The 11,994-nt window shown below is 49.4% G+C and overlaps 1 protein-coding gene and 2 long non-coding RNA genes across 21 annotated transcripts; 2 read left to right on the top strand and 1 right to left on the bottom strand.

Moving 5' to 3' along the window:
* Window positions 1-155: 155 nt before the first annotated feature.
* cep57 (centrosomal protein 57) lies at window positions 156-11,866 on the top strand. 3 transcript variants are annotated; one of them, XM_052468152.1, is made up of 11 exons: window positions 171-704; window positions 1,249-1,423; window positions 4,028-4,231; window positions 4,347-4,468; window positions 4,589-4,714; window positions 4,792-4,869; window positions 5,156-5,257; window positions 5,447-5,527; window positions 7,780-7,988; window positions 8,101-8,245; window positions 9,785-11,866. In XM_052468152.1, exons 1-11 carry the CDS (start codon window positions 666-668, stop codon window positions 9,983-9,985), a joined length of 1,482 nt encoding a protein of 493 aa, XP_052324112.1. In that variant the 5' UTR covers window positions 171-665; the 3' UTR covers window positions 9,986-11,866. The 3 variants fall into 3 exon arrangements, with proteins under 3 accessions (XP_052324114.1, XP_052324112.1, XP_052324113.1); XM_052468153.1 differs by lacking the exons at window positions 171-704; window positions 9,785-11,866 and adding exons at window positions 8,338-8,407; window positions 9,519-9,701 and having other exon boundaries at window positions 1,379-1,526; window positions 8,101-8,268; XM_052468154.1 differs by lacking the exons at window positions 7,780-7,988; window positions 8,101-8,245 and having other exon boundaries at window positions 156-704.
* On the bottom strand, window positions 1,544-4,015 carry LOC127908797 (uncharacterized). 17 transcript variants are annotated; one of them, XR_008068455.1, is made up of 4 exons: window positions 3,618-4,015; window positions 3,030-3,259; window positions 1,973-2,156; window positions 1,544-1,926 (listed from the first exon to the last, which is right to left on the bottom strand). It is a non-coding gene; the product is annotated as an uncharacterized LOC127908797 (long non-coding RNA). The 17 variants fall into 17 exon arrangements; XR_008068459.1 differs by lacking the exon at window positions 1,973-2,156 and adding an exon at window positions 2,485-2,524 and having other exon boundaries at window positions 1,544-1,789; window positions 3,076-3,259; XR_008068460.1 differs by lacking the exon at window positions 1,973-2,156 and adding an exon at window positions 2,485-2,524 and having other exon boundaries at window positions 1,544-1,746; window positions 3,076-3,259.
* Window positions 8,537-9,293, top strand: LOC127908799 (uncharacterized). Its single transcript, XR_008068479.1, has 3 exons — window positions 8,537-8,725; window positions 8,964-9,017; window positions 9,159-9,293. It is a non-coding gene; the product is annotated as an uncharacterized LOC127908799 (long non-coding RNA).
* Window positions 11,867-11,994: the final 128 nt, after the last annotated feature.

Genomic DNA, 11,994 nt, shown 5'->3' with positions numbered 1-11,994 from the left:
ACACAACACCAGGGTTGGGGTAGATGTGTTTAACTGTTCACATACACACACAGAGTCCTGGATAATGAGGCCCTTTCTGTTCTACATGACTAAGCAGGAGAAACAGTGTGTGTGTTTCATACAGACCTAATTACCTGAGCGATTCATTCTGTAAAGAATTGACAGCTGGTAAGCCTTCAGCGGAGGCACGTGGGCTGCTGTGGATGAGTGAAGCTGTAACATTACACTGTTGTGTTTCTGTTGCTTTTGCTGCCTTTCAGTAAAGGCTAAATGTGTTTGTTCTTCTCTCGTTTATTTCCCAAGTCAGAGGGAGGATCTGCTGTGTCAATTCTGGTTGATGTAACCTCTGAGCTATTGACCCACACAGCCACAGATAGCACCATGCACTCGTCATGTACACACAGGTCTGGACCGTATTTTGGAGAGAAGCCCGAGCCGCTGTACGCCGTGTGACGTCATCTCGACGAAGCGCCGAGGGGAACTTCCGCGTTCAGTCTTCGCGCGGTGTTTTGTTTTCTGCGTCCCATAAATTATGGTAAAAATGCTGCCTTGACATTTTATATTTAATGTTTATGTGCTCGTTCTGAATTGAAGAGACCGTACGGATAAAAACGTTAGCCATGTAGCTAGCTCGGCCGGCAGGTAGCTATAGTTGGTTGCCATCAATGGAGAGAGTGTCAAAACCATCCGTCGGGCGAGAGAAGGTAAACATAGCGAGCAGGCTAACGTTAGCTATCCAACTCAACAAACCCGTGTTGACTAGTTAGCCAGCTAACTTAGCTTGCATTTTAATGGAGTAAAGTTTAGCTAGTTAATGTTAACTATTGTACATTGCATGTTTGCTTCAGATCCAACTAGGTGTTTTTCAGCAAGCTATCGTTAACCATTTGACACAGCTTCTTGTCTTTACTTAGCTAGCAAGCGAAGTTTGCTTTAAGCTAAGAGCTAGTCAATAATGTTATGGTTAAAGTGAGAGTGACCATAGTCGGCCTTTCTGTGCAACACTGAATTAAATTGAACACCACTAAACGTTAGTAGCTGTGTACCAGATCATTCTATTGGTGATGTAGAGGGGAGTGTGTGGCTTTTGTTTTGGGGGACAGTCCTAAGGAATTGACTCGATCATTAGAATGGGAGACAGTTTGTAGTGTTTGGTAGTAATAATATTAATAATATTATTGGTGTTGGGAACAGTAATATCATGGTGTTAGAAATGGTGGTTCCCTGACTGTCTCTGTCTGTCTGCAGGAGCTCTCTGTCGGTGTGATGTCTGACATTCTGTCTCTACCCTCCTACAAAGACTACCCCGCAGGCCGCCCCTTCATCAACACCGCTCTACCCTCCTACACACTCACAACTCGCAACACACACACACCCTGCCAGACACTGTCCAGCAAGGCATTCCCAGAAAGCAGCAGTGCAGGTAACCAATCACTACCTGCACTGCTGCTAGAACCAAATTGTGTGTGGGTGAGACAGTTTCCATTGTGGTTGTGTGGTGAGGCTGGTCTCCATGGCAACAGCAGGTGACACATGACACCACAGCCTATTAACAGAGGCTCTGCTAAACGCTATCCCTCTATCCCCACTCTCACATCTCTATCCTTCCACCTTCAACTATCCCCACTCTCACATCTCTATCCTTCTACCAGCCATCCCTCTATCCCCACTCTCACATCTCTATCCTTCTACCAGCCATCCCTCTATCCCCACTCTCACATCTCTATCCTTCTACCAGCCATCCCTCTATCCCCACTCTCACATCTCTATCCTTCTACCAGCCATCCCTCTATCCCTCTATCCCCACTCTCACATCTCTATCCTTCTACCAGCCATCCCTCCATCCCTCTATCCCCACTCTCACATCTCTATCAATCTACCTTCAGCCATCCCTCTATCCCCACTCTCACATCTCTATCAATCTACCTTCAGCCATCCCTCTATACCCACTCTCACATCTCTATCCTCCTACCTTCACCCATCCCTCTATCCCCACTCTCTCATCTTTATCCTCCTATTTTGAGCCATCCCTCTATCCCCACTCTCACATCTCTATCCTCCTTCCTTTAGCCATCCCTCGATCCCCACTCTCACATCTCTATCCTCCTACCTTCACCCATCCCTCTATACCCACTCTCACATCTCTATCAATCTACCTTCAGCCATCCCTCTATACCCACTCTCACATCTCTATCCTCCTACCTTCACCCATCCCTCTATCCCCACTCTCTCATCTTTATCCTCCTATTTTGAGCCATCCCTCTATCCCCACTCTCACATCTCTATCCTCCTTCCTTTAGCCATCCCCCTATCCCCACTCTCGCATCTCTATCCTCCTACCTTCACCCATCCCTCTATACACACTCTCACATCTCTATCCTCCTACCTTCACCCATCCCTCTATACCCACTCTCACATCTCTATCCTCCTACCTTCACCCATCCCTCTATACCCACTCTCACATCTCTATCCTCCTACCTTCACCCATCCCTCTATACCCACTCTCACATCTCTATCCTCCTACCTTCACCCATCCCTCTATCCCCACTCTCACATCTCTATCCTCCTTCCTTCAGCCATCCCTCGATCCCCACTCTCACATCTCTATCCTCCTACCTTCACCCATCCCTCTATACCCACTCTCACATCTCTATCAATCTACCTTCACCCATCCCTCTATACCCACTCTCACATCTCTATCAATCTACCTTCAGCCATCCCTCTATCCCCATCTCAAGATCTCTATCAATCTACCTTCAGCCATCCCTCTATCCCCACTCTCACATCTCTATCAATCTACCTTCAGCCATCCCTCTATCCCCACTCTCACATCTCTATCAATCTAACCTTCAGCCATCCCTCTATCCCCACTCTCACATCTCTATCAATCTACTAGCCATCCCTCTATCCCCATGCTCACATCTCTATCAATCTACCTTCAGCCATCCCTCTATCCCCAGGTTTCACATCTCTATCAATCTACCTTCAGCCATCCCTCTATCCCCACTCTCACATCTCTATCAATCTACCTTCAGCCATCCCTCTATCCCCACTCTCACATCTCTATCAATCTACCTTCAGCCATCCCTCTATCCCCACTCTCACATCTCTATCAATCTACCTTCAGCCATCCCTCTATCCCCACTCTCACATCTCTATCAATCTACCTTCAGCCATCCCTCTATCCCCACTCTCACATCTCTATCAATCTACCTTCAGCCATCCCTCTATCCCCACTCTCACATCTCTATCAATCTACCTTCAGCCATCCCTCTATCCCCAGCTGAAATCTCTATCAATCTAAGCCATCCCTCTATCCCCAACTCACATCTCTATCAATCTACCTTCAGCCATCCAGGTATCCCCACTCAAACACATCTCTATCAATCTACCTTCAGCCATCCCTCTATCCCCACTCTCACATCTCTATCAATCTACCAGGCCATCCAGGTATCCCCACTCTCACATCTCTATCAATCTACCTTCAGCCATCCCACTATCCCCACAACACATCTCTATCAATCTACCTTCAGCCATCCCTCTATCCCCACTCTCACATCTCTATCAATCTACCTTCAGCCATCCCTCTATCCCCAGGCCAATCTCTATCAATCTACCTTCAGCCATCCCTCTATCCCCACTCTCACATCTCTATCAATCTACCTTCAGCCATCCCTCTATCCCCACTCTCACATCTCTATCAATCTACCTTCAGCCATCCCTCTATCCCCACTCTCACATCTCTATCAATCTACCTTCAGCCATCCCTCTATCCCCACTCTCACATCTCTATCCTCCTACCTTCACCCATCTCTCTATCACTGTACTCATCACCTCTACTCTTCTGAGTGGCTGAATGAAGTTCTCGCTGATAAAGTTTTTACTCATGAATGTCTGGTGGATAATAAATTAAACTCTTGAGTGTGTGGGATAACAGATAAGGCAAGATATGATGGTACGATATTCAACCTCAAAGAGGATTATTGTGTGTGTGTGTGGTGTGTGTGTGTGGTGTGTGTGTGTGTAGCGATCCTGTCTGCTCTGATGAACCTACAGGAGAAGATCAGGAAGCTGGAGTTGGAGAGAGGCAGAACGGAGCGGAGTTTACACAGCCTGGAGAAAGAGACCTCACACACTGCCCTAAGGAGTGACACACACACACTGAGAGACACACACAAACCCACAGACACACGCGAGAGAGAGACCAGCAACCAGTCAGAACCCAACCAAGGTGAGCGACGTGATAATTTTCCAAAATATGTAAGTGTTTTGTTTGAGAGTAAACAGATGCTCTTTCTGCCCCCTGTCTCACCCTCTCTGTCTCTCTCTCCCCTCGGTCCCCTCAGTGTTAGTGACTCAGCTGGCTGCAGCAGTGGCTCGCTGTAAGCTGTTGGACAGACAACTGGAGTACATGAGGAAGATGGTCCGCAACGCAGAGGCCGACAGAACAACCCTGCTCAAACGCCAGGTTAGCATACGCCTTACCTAGCATTATCTATGCTAACCCAGAGAGACAGGCTAACGACAGGATCTCTAGCTGTATGTATGATGCTCCGGTAGTACTCAGTTACCATAGTGACCCTTTCAGGTTTCCCTGGAGATGACCAGGTCTGCTGCTCCCGCCCCTGACTCCGCCCACCAGGCCCAGTTAGAGAAGCTGGAGCTACTGGAGCAGGAATACCAGAGACTGACCCGCACACAGAACCACGCAGAGGTACACACACACACGCAAACTCATTTTCACCCCAAATAGGATATGGTGGGTCTGATGTCTGTATGTGTGTGTCTTAGAGGAAGATTCGTGAGTTGGAGCTGAAACTGCTGCAAGAAGAACACCAGAGGAAACTGGTCCAACACCAGGCCAACCAGGTACACACACGCAAACACACGCAAACACACGCACACACACACACAGGTCCAGGCCAACCAGGTACACACACGCACACACACACACACACAACACACAACACACAACACACACACATGACCAGGCCAACCAGGTACAGGCCAACCAGGTACAGGCCAACCAGGTACAGGCCAACCAGGTACAGGCCAACCAGGTACAGGCCAACCAGGTACAGGCCAACCAGGTACAGGCACTCTAGAGATGTGTAATTGCAACTATTTTGCACACTGTTTTCTCACTGGTCCTCAGTTACAGACAGGTCTGGAGGCCAATCGTATCCTGATCCAGTCTGTGTCGCCCCGCCTTCCCAAAGACAGAAGTACAATCAGAGAGAAGAAACTCCTCTCCAAGGTAGCAGCCTTCCCATGAGCCTTTGGGTGCTGGTGTTTCTGCTAGAGATGAATGTCAGTCGATGTGATCCTCCTCTCACACAGACACTAAACTAATTGTTCAGGCCACATATCTGATTGGCCAAAAAGCCTTTGATTCATACCAATATCTACAACACCTTTCCTGATGTGAATTTGTGTGCTCTACCAGAAACCTGTTCTGCAGCAGACCTCACACACACAGCCACACTACAGACTGAGCCTAGGAGACGTCCCATTTGTAGCAGGGAAGGTACGAACACATTTTTGTACGCAGACATACCAGAGACTGACTCTCTAGTCTGTAGGGTGCAGTCTCTCTGTCATCTCTGTCTCTCTCTCTAGTCTCTAGGGTGCAGTCACTCTGTCATCTGTCTCTCTCTCTAGTCTGTAGGGTGCAGTCACTCTGTCATCTCTGTCTCTCTCTAGTCTGTGGGGTGCAGTCACTCTGTCATCTCTGTCTCTCTCTCTAGTCTGTAGGGTGCAGTCACTCTGTCATCTCTGTCTCTCTCTCTAGTCTGTAGGGTGCAGTCTCTCTGTCATCTCTGTCTCTCTCTCTAGTCTGTAGGGTGCAGTCACTCTGTCATCTCTGTCTCTCTCTAGTCTGTAGGGTGCAGTCACTCTGTCATCTGTCTCTAGTCTGTAGGGTGCAGTCACTCTGTCATCTCTGTCTCTCTCTCTAGTCTGTAGGGTGCAGTCACTCTGTCATCTGTCTCTCTCTCTAGTCTGTAGGGTGCAGTCACTCTGTCATCTCTGTCTCTCTCTCTAGTCTGTAGGGTGCAGTCACTCTGTCATCTCTGTCTCTCTCTAGTCTGTAGGGTGCAGTCACTCTGTCATCTCTGTCTCTCTCTCTAGTCTGTAGGGTGCAGTCACTCTGTCATCTCTGTCTCTCTCTCTAGTCTGTAGGGTGCAGTCACTCTGTCATCTCTGTCTCTCTCTCTAGTCTGTAGGGTGCAGTCTCTCTGTCATCTCTGTCTCTCTCTCTAGTCTGTAGGGTGCAGTCACTCTGTCATCTCTGTCTCTCTCTAGTCTGTAGGGTGCAGTCACTCTGTCATCTCTGTCTCTCTCTAGTCTGTAGGGTGCAGTCACTCTGTCATCTCTGTCTCTCTCTCTAGTCTGTAGGGTGCAGTCACTCTGTCATCTCTGTCTCTCTCTCTAGTCTGTAGGGTGCAGTCACTCTGTCATCTCTGTCTCTCTCTCTAGTCTGTAGGGTGCAGTCTCTCTGTCATCTCTGTCTCTCTCTCTAGTCTGTAGGGTGCAGTCACTCTGTCATCTCTGTCATCTCTCTAGTCTGTAGGGTGCAGTCACTCTGTCATCTCTGTCTCTCTCTCTAGTCTGTAGGGTGCAGTCACTCTGTCATCTGTCTCTCTCTCTAGTCTGTAGGGTGCAGTCACTCTGTCATCTCTGTCTCTCTCTCTAGTCTGTAGGGTGCAGTCACTCTGTCATCTCTGTCATCTCTCTAGTCTGTAGGGTGCAGTCTCTCTGTCATCTCTCTCTCTAGTCTGTAGGGTGCAGTCACTCTGTCATCTCTGTCTCTCTCTCTAGTCTGTAGGGTGCAGTCACTCTGTCATCTCTGTCATCTCTCTCTCTAGTCTGTAGGGTGCAGTCACTCTGTCATCTCTGTCTCTCTCTCTAGTCTGTAGGGTGCAGTCACTCTGTCATCTCTGTCATCTCTCTCTCTAGTCTGTAGGGTGCAGTCTCTCTGTCATCTCTGTCTCTCTCTCTAGTCTGTAGGGTGCAGTCACTCTGTCATCTCTGTCTCTCTCTCTAGTCTGTAGGGTGCAGTCACTCTGTCATCTCTGTCTCTCTCTCTAGTCTGTAGGGTGCAGTCACTCTGTCATCTCTGTCTCTCTCTCTAGTCTGTAGGGTGCAGTCACTCTGTCATCTGTCTCTCTCTCTAGTCTGTAGGGTGCAGTCACTCTGTCATCTGTCTCTCTCTCTAGTCTGTGGGGTGCAGTCACTCTGTCATCTCTGTCTCTCTCTCTAGTCTGTAGGGTGCAGTCACTCTGTCATCTCTGTCTCTCTCTCTAGTCTGTAGGGTGCAGTCACTCTGTCATCTCTGTCTCTCTCTCTAGTCTGTAGGGTGCAGTCACTCTGTCATCTGTCTCTCTAGTCTGTAGGGTGCAGTCACTCTGTCATCTCTGTCTCTCTCTCTAGTCTGTAGGGTGCAGTCACTCTGTCATCTCTGTCTCTCTCTCTAGTCTGTAGGGTGCAGTCACTCTGTCATCTCTGTCTCTCTCTCTAGTCTGTAGGGTGCAGTCACTCTGTCATCTCTGTCTCTCTCTCTAGTCTGTAGGGTGCAGTCACTCTGTCATCTCTGTCTCTCTCTCTAGTCTGTAGGGTGCAGTCACTCTGTCATCTCTGTCTCTCTCTCTAGTCTGTAGGGTGCAGTCACTCTGTCATCTCTGTCTCTCTCTCTAGTCTGTAGGGTGCAGTCACTCTGTCATCTCTCTCTCTCTAGACTGTAGGGTGCAGTCACTCTGTCATCTCTGTCTCTCTCTCTAGTCTGTAGGGTGCAGTCACTCGGTCAGGGCCAACGTCCAGTCTGTTCTCTCCCTGCTGAAGCAGCATCAGCCCCAGCTATGTAACGCACGCGTCCTCTCCCACACCCCTCTGGCCCAGCCAGCCAATGGCAGCGGCTCCTCCTCTTCCTGTGGGGAGGAGCTATCAGACCTCCTGCTGGCCCTGCAGGATGAACTGGGACACATGAGTCTGTGAGTGTGTCTGTCTGTTAGAGAGTCTGAGACTTTGTTTCAGCATGAATAGCTATCTCAGTTGTGTATGTAAATGTGTGTGTGTGTGTGTGTGTGTGTGTGTGTGTGTCAGTGAGCAGCAGGAGTTGGTGCGGCAGGCTGAGACCTGTGTGTGTGAGCGGGAGAGGAGAGGGGTGGAGAGAGAACAGGAGACTCTACTCAGGAGAATGGAGAGAAAAGCAGAGCAGATCAGCAAGCTACGCAGACACCAAGCACAGGTACACACACACACCAAGCACAGGTACACACACACACCAAGCACAGGTACACACACACACACCAAGCACAGGTACACACACACCAAGCACAGGTACACACACACACACCAAGCACAGGTACACACACACACACCAAGCACAGGTACACACACACACACCAAGGTACACACACACACACCAAGCACAGGTACACACACACACACCAAGCACAGGTACACACACACACAGGTACACCAAGGTACACACACACACACACAGGTACACACACACACACACAAGCACAGGTACACACACACACACACCAAGCACAGGTACACACACACACACACACCAAGCACAGGTACACACACACACACACCAAGCACAGGTACACACACACACACACACAAGCACAGGTACACACACACACACACACCAAGCACAGGTACACACACACACACACACCAAGCACAGGTACACACACACACACACCAAGCACAGGTACACACACACACACACACACAGGTACACACACACAGGTACACACACACACACCAAGCACAGGTACACACACACACACACACACAAGCACAGGTACACACACACACACCAAGCACAGGTACACACACACACCAAGCACAGGTACACACACACACCAAGCACAGGTACACACACACACACACACCAAGCACAGGTACCAAGCACAGGTACACAGGTACACACACACACACAAGCACAGGTACACACACACACACACCAAGCACAGGTACACACACACACACACCAAGCACAGGTACACACACACACACACAAAGCACAGGTACACACACACACACACACAAGCACAGGTACACACACACACACACACCAAGCACAGGTACACACACACACACACACCAAGCACAGGTACACACACACACACACACAAGCACAGGTACACACACACACACACACCAAGCACAGGTACACACACACACACACACCAAGCACAGGTACACACACACACACACACCAAGCACAGGTACACACACACACACACACCAAGCACAGGTACACACACACACACACACCAAGCACAGGTACACACACACACACACAAGCACAGGTACACACACACACACACACCAAGTACAGGTACACACCAAGCACAGGTACACACACACCAAGCACAGGTACACACAAGCACAGGTACACACAAGGTACACACACACACACACCAAGCACAGGTACACACACACACACCAAGCACAGGTACACACACACACCAAGCACAGGTACACACACACACACCAAGCACAGGTACACACACACACACCAAGCACAGGTACACACACACACACACCAAGCACAGGTACACACACACACACACCAAGCACAGGTACACACCAAGCACAGGTACACACCAAGCACAGGTACACACACACACACACACCAAGCACAGGTACACACACACACAGTTTGATGACTAAGAACTATGTAACTGTGGTTTTGCCTTCAACATATCCACAAACGCATACATTTGATGGAGTCTTTCCACTGTCACTTTCTGTCTCTGTGTAGGTGAAGAGGTTTAGGAGAGATGCTCGTCAGAAGCAAAGTGGAGAGGTGAAGGTGACCACCACAGTGACCACGCGCGGTCGCTCTGCCGGGGCGGTCAAGGTTCGACCGGGGGACCGTAGCAGGAAAAGTCTAACACTGCTCAGGGACATGAAGTCCCTGCAGACCTCGCTACACCCCAACCAACCACAATGGAGCTACTGACCACAACAGGACCAACCACAATGGAGCTACTGACCACAACAGGACCAACCACAATGGAGCTACTGACCACAACAGGACCAACCACAATGGAGCTACTGACCACAACAGGACCAACCACAATGGAGCTACTGACCACAACAGGACCAACCACAATGGAGCTACTGACCACAACAGGACCAACCACAATGGAGCTACTGACCACAACAGGACCAACCACAATGGAGCTACTGACCACAACAGGACCAACCACAATGGAGCTACTGACCACAACAGGACCAACCACAATGGAGCTACTGACCACAACAGGACCAACCACAATGGAGCTACTGACCACAACAGGACCAACCACAATGGAGCTACTGACCACAACAGGACCAACCACAATGGAGCTACTGACCACAACAGGACCAACCACAATGGAGCTACTGACCACAACAGGACCAACCACAATGGAGCTACTGACCACAACAGACCAGCCTCACTGACGTGACTGAGACACTGTTACTCACCAGACTGCAACAGGACCTGGACCATGATGCTGAAGATCAGACTTTATCAACCTGAACTTCTCTGATGGACGTCCCGTGGGTGTCGTCGTGTAGGGAAGAGGAATGAGGCCTACCAAGGCCATTTGGAAGAGGAGGATGCTGATGAATGACCTCCAGGGACAGTGGGGTGTAGGGAAGAGGAATGAGGCCTACCAAGGCCATTTGGAAGAGGAGAATGCTGATGAATGACCTCCAGGGACATTGGGTTGTAGGGAAGAGGAACGAGGCCTACCAAGGCCATTTGGAAGAGGAGGATGCTGATGAATGACCTCCAGGGACATTGGGGTGTAGGGAAGAGGAATGAGGCCTACCAAGGCCATTTGGAAGAGGAGGATGCTGATGAATGACCTCCAGGAACATTGGGGTGTAGGGAAGAGGAATGAGGTCTACCAAGGCCATTTGGAAGAGGAGGATGCTGATGATTGACCTCCAGGGACAGTGGGGTGTAGGGAAGAGGAGGATGCTGATGATTGACCTCCAGGGACAGTGGGGTGTAGGGAAGAGGAGGATGCTGATGATTGACCTCCAGGGACAGTGGGGTGTAGGGAAGAGGAGGATGCTGATGATTGACCTCCAGGGACAGTGGGGTGTAGGGAAGAGGAGGATGCTGATGAATGACCTCCAGGGACAGTGGGGTGTAGGGAAGAGGAGGATGCTGATGATTGACCTCCAGGGACAGTGGGGTGTAGGGAAGAGGAGGATGCTGATGATTGACCTCCAGGGACAGTGGGGTGTAGGGAAGAGGAGGATGCTGATGATTGACCTCCAGGGACAGTGGGGTGTAGGGAAGAGGAGGATGCTGATGATTGACCTCCAGGGACAGTGGGGTGTAGGGAAGAGGAGGATGCTGATGATTGACCTCCAGGGACAGTGGGGTGTAGGGAAGGTGGGTAATGATGTTGTATTTCAGATGTCTTTGGTAGAGCAGAACACAGAACACTCCTGATGTTACAGTAAATCTGCTTCATCTATTGGCTCTCCCAGGGGGTTTAACAGGGTGTGTTGTGTACATCTGATACTGTGTGTTCCACTGTTGCTGCAAACCTCAGCTCACTGCAATAGACTGAATTTTGTGTATTAAATAGTGTTACCACTCTGCTCAAGGATTCCCTAAGATTAAGACACATTTGAGTGTGTGAGTAGAGAACGAAGGGGGGGGGGGTTGTTGTGGGTTGGGAAACCTTACGATTTCCCTAAAGATTGTGTGTGTGTGTGCCGAGGATTGCTGTTGTTTACTTGGACCAACATTTTAAATTAGTTAGATTTCTACAGTTACGGCTTGTGTAACTTGTCTATCAAATGGTCTGAAATAAACCATTTATTTTCTAGTGTTGACACTTTGCTTGATATGAATAACTGAACTTTCCTTATGGTGTTTAGTTTTTCAGCGTCCTGAAACTCAGACCATCTATATTTGAATAAAGATATCTCCTGCCACCTGTTAGAAGTTGTTGAAAATGT

Source organism: Oncorhynchus keta, chromosome 18 (assembly GCF_023373465.1).
Source record: "Oncorhynchus keta strain PuntledgeMale-10-30-2019 chromosome 18, Oket_V2, whole genome shotgun sequence".
NCBI lineage: Eukaryota > Metazoa > Chordata > Actinopteri > Salmoniformes > Salmonidae > Oncorhynchus > Oncorhynchus keta.
The sequence above is the reverse complement of the archived record's forward strand: the minus strand, read 5'-3'. Positions and strand labels throughout refer to the sequence as shown.

Bases quoted from the DNA above. Each gene is read 5' to 3' on its own strand.
- cep57 (XM_052468152.1), top strand. From the start codon at position 666: ATGGAGAGAGTGTCAAAACCATCCGTCGGGCGAGAGAAG. The intron at 4,469-4,588 runs GTTAGCATACGC...TGACCCTTTCAG, and splicing joins CAACCCTGCTCAAACGCCAG to GTTTCCCTGGAGATGACCAG. The intron at 4,870-5,155 runs GTACACACACGC...ACTGGTCCTCAG, and splicing joins TCCAACACCAGGCCAACCAG to TTACAGACAGGTCTGGAGGC.